This window comes from Silene latifolia, chromosome 1, assembly GCF_048544455.1.
Source record: "Silene latifolia isolate original U9 population chromosome 1, ASM4854445v1, whole genome shotgun sequence".
NCBI lineage: Eukaryota > Viridiplantae > Streptophyta > Magnoliopsida > Caryophyllales > Caryophyllaceae > Silene > Silene latifolia.
In genome coordinates, this window is record NC_133526.1 from 195,181,215 (window position 1) to 195,199,289 (window position 18,075).

The 18,075-nt window shown below is 37.8% G+C and overlaps 1 protein-coding gene across 1 annotated transcript; it reads left to right on the top strand.

Moving 5' to 3' along the window:
* The first annotated feature begins 8,273 nt into the window (after window positions 1–8,273).
* LOC141615349 (potassium transporter 7-like) lies at window positions 8,274–17,412 on the top strand. The gene is made up of 10 exons (XM_074433743.1): window positions 8,274–8,815; window positions 11,115–11,343; window positions 11,444–11,692; window positions 11,834–11,884; window positions 12,079–12,339; window positions 13,710–13,762; window positions 13,888–14,002; window positions 14,304–14,558; window positions 15,543–16,065; window positions 16,473–17,412. The coding sequence occupies exons 1-10, from the start codon at window positions 8,537–8,539 to the stop codon at window positions 17,014–17,016; spliced, it is 2,559 nt and encodes an 852-aa protein (XP_074289844.1). The 5' UTR covers window positions 8,274–8,536; the 3' UTR covers window positions 17,017–17,412.
* The last annotated feature ends 663 nt before the right edge of the window (window positions 17,413–18,075 follow it).

Consider the following 18,075-nt stretch of genomic DNA (forward strand, 5'->3'; position numbering starts at 1 on the left):
AACTAAAAGGGAAGAAAAACGAGTAAAAAGGGTCACAAAACCGAGTTTGTAAAAGATGTCCATTTCGAAAATTTCAACAAAGTTAAGACTTTCTTACCTAGAAATGAGGAGGAAGAAGAGAGGAAGCCAATGGTGTGAAAAAAATGGAGTTTGGTTGAGAAATAAGGGAGGGATCTGGGTTTTTGGAGGGACGAAAATGGTGTTATGTGTTTGTATTGTTGTTGCTGTTGAGACGCTGATGCTGCTTGTTGTTTTGTTTTCTTTTGAAAAGAAGAAGAAGAAAGAGTGGAGAAGGCAGGGACACGACATCATGAGCCAACAACAATATTAGTATAAATAATAATAATAATAATAATAATAATAATAATAATAATAATAATAATAATAATAATAATAATAATAATAATAATAATAATAATAATAATATGTAAAAGTAGAGTGTGGGGTGGATAGGGGTGTATGTGTCGATTTTCGATTGGTCCGTATTTAGATAAGATTCTCCATTGCAATGTGACGGTCTACAGTTAGACGGAATTTAAGACGGAAAATATTATTATCGTCATTATGGTCATTATTATTGCCCGACCAAAAGTACGTATTTTTTCTATAAATTAAACTTTAAAATATTCTTTTCATTAAAATCGTGCGCAAAATGAATTAATTAAATTAAATAATTTAATAATATAAAATGAGGTAATTAAACGGTTTAATAAATTAAAATTGTCAAAATGAGAAATTCGCGGGTGTTACAATCACCCCATCTTTTAAAAAGTTTCGTCCTCGAAACTTGAAAGTAGAAATGAAAGGTTATATAAAATAAAACTGGAACTTTGGAATCGGTAACCAAAACATTTTAAAGGTTACTTATCGTAAGAATCAAAGTTCTTTCAAAAGTTTCAATTAAAATTTTCCGACAGAGCCCGATCGAAAATTAAATTATTTGCATAAATCACAAATCAAAATACTTTCAAAAACATTAATGAAGAGTTTTCAAAAGTGTAAGTCTCATTCATGGAACGAAATTGCTCTTGTCGTGCACACAAGAACGCTAACTTTCCAAGTCTAAGGCAGGTTTAAAATAAAATCAATTCGCCAATAAGCGTAGAACAAGTTATCAAACGTCTCCAATAACGAGTTCTAACATCCGATCAACGTCAAAATCAAAAGAAAAAGATAATCTACTCAAATTTTCTTTTGCAAAAGCCAAAATAAAAATGAAGGTTTCACCTTTAAACTCAAAAGGGAGTCAAATTTCTGAAAATGTAATATTAAACCTTGACAAAGAAATCGTAAATAGATCAAAGTTAACCGAAATTGGGTAAAATTTAAAGAAATTTCTGGTTTAGAAATTAAAATCATGATAATTAAATTTATATCCCAAGAACAAATAAGGAATTGAATCAAATTTTCATTTTCAAATCTTTAGAATAGGTAAGGTTTTTCAAAAGTAACATCAACTTAAGGGAGGAGCAAGATGAAGCGAGGAAGAGAGGTATGAACGGTAACGCTTATGGTCAAAGAAGAAGATGAATTAGACAACAAGGAAAAGCTCTCTAACAACCTCAAACACAACATCACCCTAAACGGTCCCGAAAACTTTCTAACAACCAAAACTCATAACTACAACGCTCCCAAGAATTTCCTCAAATTACTTATGTTACTTCTCCTAATTTATTCCCTGAAACAAGATACTCCACTATAAGTGTGATTTCATCACTCCAAATCCTCAAACATCCACAAATAACTTCCACAAGATCTAGGTCCAGGTTTCCAACAAGGCTATACTCATATCCAACTAGGGTCAACCATGGGTTCCTCCGAAAAGTAAACCCTCCATCAAGAATCCCAATACCAAGACCTAAACTCCAAGAAAAGGTTCCTCAAATATTCTATAAGGTTCTCATTTCAATACAAGGTGGTAACATATACATTATCAAACCCTCACATCTAAGGCGACTACGAAAGCGAATCACAAACTCAACTTACTTAGTCAATCCTACATCCTCAAATCCACCATTCAATTTCATCCACCTTAGGTCAAGTACTAAGCACTAGTATCTCAAACATAACCAACCAAGCCAGGTTCCATAACCTTAGTAACCAATGCAACTCAAACTTGACACACAAAATCCACCAATCAAATATACTCACTTTATCAAGGAACTAGGTATAAGAATCATTAAGTATGTCTCATCACACTACCTAAGTCTTTCCAACATCAAATACTCTCAAAACCAGGATTAAGGGTCAAATACAACAATCTCCTCAAAAGTCAAATTTCCCACCAAGGTCAACATTCCTCAAAAGAAAGAGTACTATCAAAAGGGCGATAAGTAAGGATAAGCAAGGAACAAAGAACAAGTTAGGGGTATAAGAGTAGATTTCAAAATAAAAGAGAAGAGAGTTTAGAAGAAGGATAAGCATCAAGAGATAGAGAATAAAGCCAGATACACAAAGAGTGGGAAATATCTTCGGGGAAGTAGGAGCATTCTTCAAAGGTTGAACAATTCTTCAATCCTTAGCAATAGGCACTAAATCTTGATCTTCATGTAGATAAGCTCACGGTAATTGATCCAAGGGCACAACAATTATTAAATGACAATCAACAAACATGTTAGAACCTAACAAAAAGCAAACACACTACAGACTACCACCTTAGGTCCTTAAGTCTACCCATCTCTCATTCATTATTCAAGGTCAAGTTCAATTTAAATTTGGGGTACACGCGTGTGCGTCGGGAGCAACATAGGCTCTGATACCAACTGTGACACCCCGCGACAAAGCGGAAAATATAACTTATGAATTCAAGCGGAAAATAGGGAATTTTTGAAACTTTTAAAATTTAAAGCGCGGGTTCACCAAAATCTAAAACATAAATAAAGAATGCGGAAATAAAGTTTAAATTATACAAACGTGATAGTCAAGGTGAGGGAAAAGATATCCCTCGAATGACAATACAATAAAAGGTGAGTCTAAACAATCCTAATAAACCGACTAAAAGGCCAAAGTGCTCGCTAGCTCACACATGTCTTCACCCCATGAATGCACCACTAATACCTGTCATTCATGTAAACATGAACGCCACAGTCAGTGGGGAGTAACTCAAGGTTCTCCCAGCCACAAAATGTCAAAACGAACATAACAAGGAATTAAAACAGGTAAGTCATATAAGACACATACAAAAGATAAGAATATCAAGTTTATATTCAAACACGGCAATTAAATGAGATGGAACGAGATAGGTCAACATTAGCTTAATAAAGATTCAACTGATCATGTGAAACAATTAAATAATATGAAAGACAGGAATATGGTCATTTATACAAAAGCACGCATTTCAAGGAAATACAATATAGATATGAGATTAGAATTCGAATCATGTGAAACAGTTAAGTAAGGGATTAACCAATGCAAATTACAAGAATAGAAACCGTAGCCATTATTTGGAAAACCACTTAGCAAACATTGTACGGGACGTGGCTACTAATCTCCCATTCATACTTATAGCTTGCATCTCACCATAAGAACGGATGGGAACATCAATCCCGACGATCATATCGCAACTAGAGGGCTTATAGCTCACCCCTAGTATCCAATAGGACCAAGACAAACAAAACAAGGCATAACTCTTACCTTGAAAGACAAATACCAATAACTATAACCAAGCAAGACCTTTACTACTCATATATGAATATATAATTCCCCTGGTAGGACGACAATGGTACTCCCAAGACTCAGTCCTAGTCTAAATCTGGCCAGACTCTCGGGGCAGAACGGTCCCCGATTCGACATGCGGCAGAACAGTCCGCATCCATGACTCGATCGACAGAACGGAAGTCGAGAACCCACAATCGGCGAAACGATCGAAAGAGGCGGAAAATATGAGCTAAACCCACAATCGGCAGAACAGTCCGAAAGAGGCGTAAAGATAAGTCAAGCAATACGGTATAGCATAAATGCATTATCAAGAATACGACTCAACCAAGCGATGCGAATCAACTTGGAAAGAGACTACTACATGTAATGAACCGATGATAATCCAAGTGAGACATTTCATGCCAAATTATATTCATGAACATGAATGAGTAACCCAATTCTTCAATATTTGTCACTTGAATAAAAATGTAAACAACGGACATGAACCATTTATAATAAGCAAAACAAGCATTAAATTATAAATGACTCCATTTAATTGAACAAGTAGAATAATTCACTCATATTTGAGATACGATGAATAAATGAGAATGAACGGATCAAAAATTCATATTATAGGTAAATGAGACATTTCATCAAATTTTGACTTGAATAAATAATAAATTCCACATTTATGATTAATGTGAGAAAAATAAATAAATGAACGATATTTAACGAATTAAGTCATATAAAACACGAGACGGGAATTAAAATAATTCAAATAAACCAACCTAAGCTAAGACAGTCCTTAACCACGACTCAAGGCCCCTTTGGACATCACCCAAACACGACTCAAAACTAGCCGTGACCAAGGCCGCAACCAACCAGCCTTGGCCCCGCTGCCAGGCCACAACCATGCCCAGCCAGGGCGCTGCCTAGGCCAGGCAGGCTGCTGCCCAACCAGACCACGGTTCCCACTCCAAAACAACCACCATCCAACCATAATAAGCTCCTACCACTACCTAACCAACCGCCCCAAACAGAGCAACCATGAGTGGCCCAAGAACAGGCCGTGGACAGCCCTTGTCGCGGCCCTACAACCGTGTCAAACAACCCACATTTCCTGCCCAAAACAGAACAATAAAAAGCATAAAGCCCTGCCCAAACACAGTCCATTCCACACATCATTTCGTGACAGGAGTTACTACACAAATGACCCAAATTGTTCTAGCATATACACTCAAGACGGAGCCAACGACTCACACTATCAACCAAAAAAAGACACCCAAAACTGCGCAACACAGCCCATATGGCCATCATTTTTGACTGTCCAATCAGACCACCCAACCTTCATTCTGACTACCCAAAACAGCCATGAAAGTACCTGCAAGGCAGAGTCAAAAACAGTCCCAACTTCCGTCTCAAAACAGTCCCAAAACAGCATAATTCTGTGCCTAAGATCAACACCACACATACTCTATTCTCATCCCAAAATAGTCCATATAAACACCATAATTTCATGCCCAAAATAGTCCCAAAGACAGCACCAATACGTGCTGAAAACGACACCCATGCCGAGTCCATTTAAGACAAGAACAAGGCGAAAAATTAACACTATACAAACTCTAGCAAGCTCATTATTTTCCTTTCCCAACCGTCCTCAGTTAGGCCGATCAAAACAGCGCATTGCAAAACTGATTTAAGACGAGTTCTAAGCACAAGCAAGATGGAATTAATTCATATAAATCACCTAATTCATACATATACACTACCAAGTGCTATAAGTCGTGTAATCTCTGCATTTATAGTTGGGAGTCTCGTAGTGTTCCGTCACATTCAATCATTCAAGAATAGTCCAAGAAAAGATGCAAAGATTCACACTTTAATACTACTAGTGACAACCCACAACATATAAACTCGAAATATTGACATAATGTCGAGTAACCTATCACCGTTACCTTATCCTCGCGAATTCCAGAGTAAGAACGACCAAAACTCGAGCCTAACCTCAGTCTTCAACTAAAAGGGAAGAAAAACGAGTAAAAAGGGTCACAAAACCGAGTTTGTAAAAGATGTCCATTTCGAAAATTTCAACAAAGTTAAGACTTTCTTACCTAGAAATGAGGAGGAAGAAGAGAGGAAGCCAATGGTGTGAAAAAAATGGAGTTTGGTTGAGAAATAAGGGAGGGATCTGGGTTTTTGGAGGGACGAAAATGGTGTTATGTGTTTGTATTGTTGTTCTTTTGAGAGGCGATCTTTGTCTTGTTGTTTTGTTTTCTTTTGAAAAGAAGAAGAAGAAAGAGTGGAGAAGGCAGGGACACGACATCATGAGCCAACAACAATATTAGTATAAATAATAATAATAATAATAATAATAATAATAATAATAATAATAATAATAATAATATGTAAAAGTAGAGTGTGGGGTGGATAGGGGTGTATGTGTCGATTTTCGATTGGTCCGTATTTAGATAAGATTCTCCATTGCAATGTGACGGTCTACAGTTAGACGGAATTTAAGACGGAAAATATTATTATCGTCATTATGGTCATTATTATTGCCCGACCAAAAGTACGTATTTTTTCTATAAATTAAACTTTAAAATATTCTTTTCATTAAAATCGTGCGCAAAATGAATTAATTAAATTAAATAATTTAATAATATAAAATGAGGTAATTAAACGGTTTAATAAATTAAAATTGTCAAAATGAGAAATTCGCGGGTGTTACAATTCAAGTTTCTTGGAGTCACGTTCAGGGCCCTGGTCTCCTGGACGGGTGTCGCCGCTCTTGTCGGTGTGACAGTGTGAGCCGGCGTACTACCAATTAGGTCCAGGAGTAGCTTCGGGCATTTCGCATCAACCACATGCCCCATGATGGTGACCTGGTCGGCGGGCAGCGGCGTATCTGGTATTATTGGCATCCCATACTCCGGTTGGATTACTCGACCGGTGGAGGGTTGCGCAACTCTAGAATTGTGGACGGTATCATCTTGGCAGAATTCGGTTTCGTCAGTCACGAATACCTCTTGTTGTTTCGACATCTTCTTAGCTTCTTGGGTGGGTTTTTGTGTTGTTTTTTTTTTTGTTTGGGAATGAATGTGACTAGCTTCTAGTATCTTTCCCCACAGACGGCACCAATTGTTCCGGGTGTAAATCCAGAGCAGTTATTTGTTACCACCTGATGAGTCATAATTATATACATATTTATGCCTCCCCTTAATTGCTTTTGATACGGTTTTCGTGCTAGTTTATATCATTTACATGCCTTTTAAGTTAGAATGTCGATACTTTCGCCTTTTGATGTTTAATGCAGGAATGATGCATTTGAGGAGCAAAGGAATGAAATGGGCATCGCGGAGTGAGCATGAAGGGATACACGAAGCATGGCACGAGAATCCATAAGAATGAAGGAAGAGAAGTTAAGAAGAAAACACGAAGAAAAGAGCTTCTTATTACAAGTGCCTAATTTGAAGAGCCATATCTCGAGTTCTACAACATATTTTCAAGTGATTCCAAATGGAAGTGAAAGCTTATCTTCTTAGCTTTCCAACGCCGCAAAAATCGCTTGTTTCTGACAAGTAACGAAGAAATGGCGGCCGTTTGAAGTTCAGTGCGCGAAGCAGGAAATTGGTGCCTCGATCGAGTCAACCTTGGCTCGATCGAGGAACTTCATGCTCGATCGAGTCACTCTCGACTCGATCGAGGAACCAACCTAATCAATAAACTTTGCAATGTCGAGAGTTGGGTGTTCTTGAACTTTGGTGCCTCGATCGAGTCACCCTTGGCTCGATCGAGGAACCTTCCAATTTTATAATTCCCGCAACTTTCCTTAAGTCGGTTATGTATTGCTATAAATACCAAAACTCGTACCCCAGGTTATTTTATGCTTTATTTTCAGTAGGTTTAATATAGCTACCTTAGAAAACTCTCTAAAATACTTAGTTTAGTTTATTTATTGTTCTTACTTCCGGATCTAGCTATTTACGGTATTGTTCTTAATCTTTCCTTTATTAAGTGAGTTGAACTGAACTTATAGGATCTGAACTGAACTGAACTGAACTTATAGGATCTGAGTTGAACTTAAATTAAGTGAGGTATAGGATCTGAACTGAACTTATAGGATCTGAACTGAACTGAACTTATAGAATCTGAACTGAACTGAACTTATAGGATCTGAAGTGAACTTAAATTAAGTAACTTTAAGTCCAAAAGATCAGGACCTTAGTATAATTTTAGCATGGCCCACCACTATGTCAATCAATGGGGCAAGAAAACATTGAGAATTTCTTATTCTTTTAGTTTAGTGGGGATTGATTAGCGGATGGAGAGAAAGGGGCAAAAGAACATGATTGGACCGAAAATCAACAAGGTGATGAGGACGCGACTTGAAGGGACGTGGTAATGCTGATGAGGGCGTCGGCTACTAAGACGGTGGAGGAGTTGGAGATTTGAGTCATGGGTTTCAAAGGAGAGGAAGGAGGTTAAGTCAGAGGAGGTAAGGGTTTTTAATGCGTTTATTTGGTTCATTCTGCATTTGTTGGGCTAGTCTTTCCTTTTGGGCCATCTTATACTATAAGACAGTCCTATATAGAACGGTCCTATAGAAAAGTCAATAGATATAATCCCAATTCAAACCCAAACGTGTCCAACCTCCATTTCTAAACTTTTCAACACCATCAAATCAACAAGTCCCTATCCATAATAAACCGTCTTACGATCTTACCACCCACGTAAGCTTGACTGCATACATTTCCACCATGGCACCTCACCTCAAATCACACTCCAATTGAATTCAATTTCTTCCCCAATTAATTAAATCAAATCAAATCAATTCTTCAACATTCCCCAATTTCCGATCCCAATTTCTAATTCCTAGGGTTTTAATTCTTATACGGTGGCGATGGGGTCGGATGACGGTGTCGGAGAAAGCTCAAGTCGACCACTCAGGACAGATTCGTCGCGGTGGATTTACCAAATTAATTATGATTTCGATGGCGGTGATGACGAGGATTTGCTCCCGAAGATCGCCTCAGATTCCGATGATGATGACGAAGATGAAGATGAAGATGAAGAGGATGATGAAGGAGTTGAGCAGCGATTGATTCGTACTGCTCCTAGGGTTGATTCTTTCGATGCCGAAGCTCTTGATGTTCCTGGCGGTCACACTCACGATTTCCAGGTTACGTTTTTTCAGTAATTATTGTGTAAGACGGTTTTACACTGCATACGAGTACCACATTTATTAAGATAGTTTTATTCTACTCTTTCCGTCATCGTCATTTGTTTACCTATTTTATTTAGCGTGTTTCATTCATTTGTTGATCTTTCTATTTTGAGAATGGGTTTTTATCGGTAATTTGATTGCCAGCATACATCTTGGTTCACTTGTCATTTACTAACAATAACTACAAATGATCCCCGCTTCCCTCATTGAGTAAACAACTGACCGAGATGGAGGGAGTAGAATTTATGGATGGAGGAATGATCCCCGCTTCCCTCATTGGGTAAACAAATGACCGAGATGGAGGGAGTAGAATTTATGGATGGAGGAATGATCCCTGCTTCCCTCATTGGGTAAACAAATGATCAAGATGGAGGGAGTAGAATTTATGGATGGAGGAATGATCCCTGCTTCCCTCATTGGGTAAACAAATGACCGAGATGGAGGGAGTAGAATTTATGGATGGAGGAATGATCCCTGCTTCCCTCATTGGGTAAACAAATGACCGAGATGGAGGGAGTAGAATTTATGGATGGAGGAATGATCCCCGCTTCCCTCATTGGGTAAACAAATGACTGAGATGGAGGGAGTAGAATTTATGGATGGAGGAATGATCCCCGCTTCCCTCATTGGGTAAACAAATGACCGAGATGGAGGGAGTAGAATTTGGATGGAGGAATGTGTGTTGGACTGTTGGTACTACTAATATGCATTTGCATATCTCGTATGGAAATTGCTAGCTATGTTGTGATCATTTGTTTACTTTTATGATAATAATTGTGAGGGATATTTTAATTAAAGTTAAACAAATGATTAGGGTGGAGTAAGTATACAGTAGGGAAGCTTTTAGTGTATAGGAAGGAGTATTTGACAGAAGATAGTGAAAATGCGTTAATAAAAGTGTGGATTATTGATTACTCTCTCCGTCTCAATCATTTGTTTACCCTTTTTATTCTTTGTGAAAGGTATTTTAATCGAAGGTAAACAAATGGTTGGGACAAAGGGATTATTATTGTAGGAGGTACTGGGATATACTGCCTCTAATTTGCAGTAATTTTCCTTACAAATGGCGCAAGTTGGAGGGCTAAGTGGGGTGGTGGTTGAGACAATATGGTCATTAGTATTGCTAAAAGAGAAAGAAAGGAAAGTGAAATATTGTAGGGAAGTTGCCAGGAATCAGGATATTGTTGAAAATCTGTGTGAAATTGAGGGAATATACGTTTGTCAATGAACGATAAATGTTTCTTAAAGTTACTCTGTAATTGCAAAAAAATAAGATCAATGTTGTCATGTCGGAATCTGTGTAACGTCAAATGGGTAAGACATTACATTGAGTATATCTTAAAACTCTTAAAGTATGTGGAGTATTTTTTTTTTTGTTTTTTTTTGTTTTTTTTTGTTTTGTGCTTTCTTAATGTTCCATTTTCCATTCATTGATATCTTGATACGTTGAATTCGGAGTGTAGTATTTGAGTACATTTTATAATTCCAAGGTTTAGTTTGTGCGTAAGGAAACGTGGAGCTGAGAGTTTAGCTGCTTATTGTTTCAAGCTGTAGACTCGTAGGTGTATTATGTTTGGAGATTAGTGATAGATTAGTAGTTGCCCTTGAGGGGATGGAAATGTGGAACATGAGCTTAGCAGGTAGTGTACGACTATACTTATCTTGATCAAAAGTTCGGAAGTTCATTTCACTTCCAATGAATCAATGACTCACTATTCTTTTGATTTTGAAATTTGAATTATGATGGAACAAAGCAAATGACTCACTATACGTGTACAATAACTTAAATTATTTCATTTTGAAGTAGCAGTTATTGTATGCAATGTTGACGGTATTTTCATTTTGGGTCATTCAGGAACAATCTATTTATGTTGTGAATACATGGCTAAGATTGCGTACATATGACCCCCTAATCCCACTTTTTGAGTGCCCTTGAGGTATTACTGAAATGTCATTGTTGTATCTTATCCAAAGTCGAGTATCAGCCACAATAACCAAATTTTAATATAGAGGTTTCTTTGCATATTGGAGAAAATCAGCGGACTCGGCAGTATACCTGACAATGTGAAAACCATGAATAGGACTAAATTTGCTTTTAGATAGTATCTTACAGAAAACTGTCAGAAAAAATTGTCATTTAGGAGTTAGGACATAACATCTGACACAAGCGCGTCTTTGATGAGACAATTCTTCAGTGATGGTTGCTGTGATAGTTATGAACTTGAAATGGGGAATCTGAAGGTCTCATATGCAGGAATTTGGTGCTTGGAGGAGTGTCGTACTTTTTATTCAGACACTTGGGGTTGTCTTCGGTGATGTTGGAACAAGTCAATTATACACCTTCAGCATATTGTTTGACAAGGCCCCAATCAAGGGAAAGGATGATGTGCTTGGAGCATTGTCTCTTGTTCTGTATACTTTATTCCTGATTCCGCTAGTCAAGTATGTACTGATTGTTTTGTGGGCAAATGATGATGGTGAAGGTATAATGTCTTTAACAAGCCTTCTCTATATTGCATTTACCTTTTACTGGGGATTTTATTGAATTATGATTTCCTGGTCTCCATCATTGGAATACTACAGGTGGCACATTTGCTTTATATTCACTGATTTGTAGACATGCTAAGGTTAGTCTCATCCCTAATCAACTTCCATCGGATGCTCGTATGTCAAGCTTTAGGCTAAAGGTACCATCTCCAGAGCTTGAGAGGTCACTCAAGATCAAGGAATTGCTAGAGACTTCCTTAGGACTGAGAAAGCTTCTCCTAGTGCCTGTTCTGGCTGGTACAGCTATGGTCATAGCAGGCGGGGTTGTTACTCCAGCAATTTCAGGTATACTTTCCTTCTGTGGTTATTCCTTTGTTCTTTATCATGTGTGGAATCACACTCCTAATGGAAAGGCCATTCCTCAACACCCAGAGTGTTCAATGTTCAATGTTTTTTCGTTTTCTTATGTTTTACTGCCTCATGCAGTGACATCAGCAGTTGAAGGTCTGAAGGTAGGCATATCTGGGATAAATGAAGGTAAACTTTCCACCAAAAACTATTTTTTTATAGCTCTTCTCTTGTAGTTATATATACTGCCTACAATCCTACATGCCATATGGTCTCCGCTGCATGGTTTATTTCTATCAGTTGGCTGAAATTGGTGATGTAGTCTAGCTAGAACATTGCTGATCATTTCATCATGTAAATGTCATCCTTTTGCTCTTTTGCAGGGGAAGTTGTGATGGTTGCTGTGGCCCTTCTTGTGATATTATTCAGTTTACAAAGATACGGGACAAGTAAAATGGGATTCATTGTTGGCCCTGCTTTATCCATATGGTTTTGCTGTTTGGCTTTGATTGGAATATACAACTTGGTGAAATACGACCGAGATGTCTGGAAAGCTTTTAACCCCATTCACATCTATTATTATTTTGAAAGGAAAGGAATCCAAGCTTGGTATGCTCTCGGAGGTTGTCTCCTGTGTGCAACAGGTACACTATTCAGTATTCACATCTACATAGACAATTAAGTAACCACCGAAAATTGCAGTAGTATCTTACCTTGTTCACTTATCTAATCACACAAAGATCATTCTGGAATTTGCAGGGGTTTGGGAACCTTTTATCTTATGGAAAATGAGTGGTTGCTTGCATGTAAATCTTCTCAGATCCACTCATTGAATTTATTAATGATCAGCTGTTCATCAATGACACAACCATGAAATAGATGAAACCACTAGTCATACTATGATTGCGAATAGGGTGATATTTAGAGGGGGAGGGTGGGGGAGGGAGAGTAGGTAAGGTTAGGTAAACAATCAACAATGGTTGTGGAGTCAAGTTCCTCCTACCCACCCTCTGCTAGCAAATTAGTTTTAAAATGAATATAACCCTTCTATGTTGTGGAATCATTTATTGGTTGAAAATAGATGACATTTAAAGTTTATAACGGGATCTTGATGCACATGAGATGCACAAAAGCCACTGGTTCGAGTTACTTGCAACCGTTATTGCTGACATAAGGTTGTAATTTTATCATTTTATGTGAGGCAAAAATCAATGCTCAATCGGTTGTTTCACTTGTATGTGTAGTATTAAGTCTATTAACTATTACCAATCCTCAGAATTGTACTCATTGTCTTAAATCTATGCTTCTGGAGTGTAGAACTTTGCTAGCTCATGTTCACCTATGTTACTCCGACTCTTCATATTACTTGGCTTACCAGTGTTCAACACTGACACGAGTTTGACGCTTGTACACTTAATTATGCCAAAATCATGAGAAATTTTCTCAAAAAGTGAAGTTCAATACTTAGATTGGTACCCCATGTTAGATACTACTAAGCATGTTTAAGTAACATATACGGAGTAATAGTGTTTGAGATGTCATATATTTGAGACTGGTTGTCGAAATAGTACTCCCTCTTTTTCACTGGAATTGCAACATTGGTTGAATATATGCGAGTGGTATTTTAATGAAATGTTGCAATTCCAGGGAATTGAAGGGAATACTTTTTAAGGACTTTTTCTGAACTTGACTAATATTTTTCTAGGTAAAAGGCAAAATAAGCTGAAAAGAAAAGGCCTAATTCCAAGCAGACACCTCAATTTCTAATTTATAATTTTGAAGTAGCTCGTAAGTGCTTTTGTTAGCAATGAGCTTGTAGTGACAGCCTCTATAGTCCTTGTGAAACAGTGTGTTATATAATATGAATGGAGCAAATGTAAGTGGTTTAAAATGTTTACCTTGTTGAATACAGCTCAAATTAACTGAAAACGTTCTTTGGAACTTTTCATACGGCTAGTGTTGATTTTGTTTTCCAGTTATTCTTCCTTTTCGCTAATTTGTGATTTTTATTTAGGTTCTGAGGCTATGTTTGCAAATCTTTGCCACTTTTCTGTGAGATCGATTCAGGTACAGAATTACGGTGGTTTTGTGTTGAGCTTTTCTAGTTAAGGGGATATAATATAATTAAGTTAACTTGAATAACTGAATAAGGCTTCACGTGCAGAATCCTAATACTCTGTTGTTTGTTGCAGTTGACCTTTGCATTTTTTGTATTCCCGTGCCTCCTTTTGGGTTACCTTGGTCAGGCAGCATACATTATGCAGAATCAAGGCGATTCTGCTCAAACATTTTACTCCTCTGTCCCTAGTAAGTTCCATTAATTGGTGTCACTCATGAGTTTTAAGTTTGGTAACATTGCATCTATACGATATTTTGCTTCACGAAAGTCCTTAAAAACGGCGTCTTTTAATGTTTTGATTGCATTCGCTATAGCAACTGCTGGGAAGTGGAAGGGATAATGGGGTGTATGTGCCACATATTTAACTTGCCAGTTGCCATACCTAAGGACCCAAACACTTCTTTTGAATCTTCAGAAGTCTCTCTAATTACCATCCAGTATCAGTCGCAAACTAGTAAAACCATTCATTTCATCTTTCCTTTTTTCCAGGTGGTGCTTTTTGGCCAGTTTTTGTCATTGCTAACGTTGCTGCGCTGATAGCCAGTCGAACGATGATAACAGCTACATTTTCTTGTATTAAGCAATCAACTTCACTTGGTTGTTTTCCTCGACTCAAAATTGTGCATACATCTCGAAAGTTCATGGGCCAGATCTACATCCCAGTCCTCAATTGGTTTCTGCTTGCAGCTTGTTTGGTGCTGGTTTGCTCTGTCCCTAGCATTACGGAGGTTGGGAATGCTTATGGTAATTTCTGATTGTCATTGCAATTTCATAGCTTTTTTATTCTTGCATATTTACTTTCCTAATTTTTTTACTCTAATTTTTTTCCTTCCTACTTTACTGTGCACACTTTTTTAACAAAGTGCAAATTGGTTAGAGAGTTCAACATTAGCTATATAAAATTGGATTTTCTAACATATGCCCTAAGGGCATTGAAAGGATAGATATTTCACTAGAAAAGAAAAGTGTTATCTATTACACCTATCAAACATTTAAGTCTCTTTATACATGTTATAGAAACTATTATTTGGTTCTACTTTAAAAAAACAAGAATAAAAATATCTTTCAAAAAGTGTGATAAAAAGAGTCGAAGAGGGAGGTTGGTTAATGGTGTGTCCAGGAGGGAGTTCTAGGAATGTGGGTTGAGGAGTGTTTGTCGAGCAGGCTCGGTCGAGGAATGTTTGTCGAATAGGGTGGTCGAACAAGTGAAGTCGAAGAGGGAGATTGTGAGGTGTCTTTCCGGTAGAGAGGCCGGCTGCCGGCAATCTTGAGGGTTGGTCCGATGATTGATGGTTGATGGAGGATTTGGTTGTTGGGTGGCGGTCAAATGGGTTAAGGAGAGAAGGGAGAGATGAAGGTTGGTGGAGGGGGTTGCGGTCTATAAATAGTAAGTTGGGTAAATTGAAGACTATGTCTGTTAAGTACTTGCATATCTTGTAAGGTTCTCATTAGCTCTTATAAGGGCAATTTGGTTTATAATAAGATAAAAAAAACTTGCCAAATGTAGAAAGAATGAGAAGTAGGAAAATAAAAAACTTCCCAGAAATGAATGCAGGAAGACGATAGGTTAATTGAGGGAGCGATTGTTTCTGAATTTGATTTGGCAGTGTATACTGAATTTCTAATAAACAATTTGATTTGCTTAGTGATCTGGTCATAGGTTCTTCTCACTTGGTAATTTTTGGGTTCTTTTTAATTTCTTGTATTTGATATAATTTTCTTTTTCAGGCATTGCTGAAATGGGAGTAATGACAATGACGACAATCTTAGTAACCCTTGTTATGGTCCTTATCTGGCAAATCAATATTGTTGCTGTCGTTGCCTTTGTGGTTGTCTTCATTGGAATAGAGTTAACTTTCTTATCGTCAGTTTTATGGTTCGTGGGTGATGGAAGTTGGATCATACTACTCTTTTTTGCAGTTATGTTTTTGATAATGGCTGTATGGAATTATGGAAATCGACTTAAATATGAGACTGAAGTTAGACAAAAGATGTCGATGGATATTCTGAGACAGCTCGGTCCAAGTCTTGGGACAATCAGAGCTCCTGGAATTGGTTTGGTGTACAATGAGCTGGTGAGGGGGGTTCCTGCCATATTTGGTCATTTCCTAACCACCCTTCCTGCTATTCACTCTATGATTATTTTTGTCTGCGTCAAGTATGTCCCAGTTCCATCAGTGCCCCAGAACGAAAGATTTCTCTTTCGACGCGTATGCTCAAAGAGCTATCACATGTTTCATTGCATTTCTAGGTAAGTCAACTCAAATTTGAAAATCTTGTCACTTATTACTATTTTTATTTGAATTAGGAGAGAATGCTAAATTGTTTCATTTCCAATGAAGTCAAAATCTAACTAATCTTTGGGTCTGGATTATGACGAAATAATGAAAAATGATTCAAAAAACTATTTTTGCTTACTTCAACTGTGAAATGGCAGTCATTTCGGTGCAACTCCGATGCAATTGCCACATTCGGAAATGTCCTTTATGTAGAGTTAAAGGTTACACTGCGTACATCCGACCCCTCATTACACTACTGCTCATTAATCTACCCTTGGCAGGAGCCTTTGAGGCACTGGGAATATGTTGTAATGAGATGGAGTTGGATCTGGTCAGGTTTAGTAATATTATATAATCAATATCCATCTGTGATGGACAGGTATGGGTATAAAGATGTTCGCAAAGAGACCCATCAAATATTTGAACAACTGCTTATTGAAAGTCTTGAGAAATTTATTCGCCGGGAAGCCCAAGAACGGTCACTTGAAAGTGATGGTGACGAAGCTGGGGATACCGATACGGAGGACGAGTCCGTCTCGAGATACCTAGTTGCCCCAAATGGAAGTATTTATTCCCTCAACGTTCCACTTTTAGCTGATTTCAATGACACAAAGAAGCACATTTCAGATCCGAGCAGCTCAAGCAGCTCGCAAGAGTTGAAGTCGGGAACACCATCTGACACATTGGATTCAGAACAAAGTCTTGAGAGAGAGCTGTCTTTCATTCGGCAGGCTAAGGACTCGGGAGTGGTTTATCTTCTTGGTCATGGAGATATAAGGGCCAGAAAAGATTCCTGGTTTGTCCGGAAGCTTGTCGTAAACTATTTCTATTCTTTCTTACGGAAGAATTCTCGGAGAGGTATTTCGAACTTGAGTGTGCCAAACTCACATTTGATTCAGGTACGGATGACGTATATGGTTTGAAGGCAAGGTGAGAATCTATTTGCCATTTTAGATTCTTGACTGTGAAGGCTTTCATAATTTGGTCTTTCCATTTGGTACAAACTCCGGCAAAACTGCAAAATTTTGCTCTGTTCTCCCTGTGAGTTGTGATTTCTTACTCTTCCAATTTTGAACTCAATTTTATGTGGTTCAGTTGGCACACAATCCAAGACTTAACTTACATACATGACTCCATTTTCAAACTATTACCGGTGATGTATACCCAATAGTTTATTTTAACTTGTGATATTCTTTCACACATACGGAGTAGTAGTTAATTTCTTGTTCGTTGATAATGTAAACTCAACTAGGATGCTTTCTCCACCATTTGTAAATCTGAGTTCTTAACTGTAATCAATCAATAGCATTTTTGTGTTCCTGGTGCTCTTTTGAAGAAGTTTACTACTCCGACTCAATCAAATATAGATCTCGTTTCTGCTAGTCATTTTCCTTGCTACATTTTGGAGGTGATCATGATTCAAATTAGTTGAATATATGAACTGAGTTGATTCAAACCTGAGAAGTTGTGAAAAATGGTTGGTTCCAGTCCAGGTGTCCGGCAAACCAGGCAGGCGTCAGTGACTTCAGTCAGCTGACCATTATGAATTAGCCCTTTGTTCGAGGTGAGATCACCACTGTAAGTGGGCGGAAGCTCGTCTTTTCTCAGGATCGAGGGCCTATTGATGTCGAGCAGGTACGTAGGACTGCTAATTTCTTTAAGCGTTGTAGTCAGTACTCTAATTTGATCAGCTATCTGCAATGGATACTCTTCACCAGGGAATACCATTCCACTGGCTGGAGTTATCCGCCGTGTGGAGTTTTTATTCTAGGAGCTCCATTCTATGGGATGTCATATTAAAAGATATTTAAGTTGCTGTATTAGCAAGTTACAGTGCAGTTCGAAAATATTGATTTGGCTTCAGTTTGTTAAAGACAGAACCGAGACAACTGTCATTGTTTTTGTTGCTGTAAAGAGCTAAGAGGGCTGTTATTGATGATGTCGGGTTTCAAACCAAGTCAGGAGTACACCATCTTTCGGTG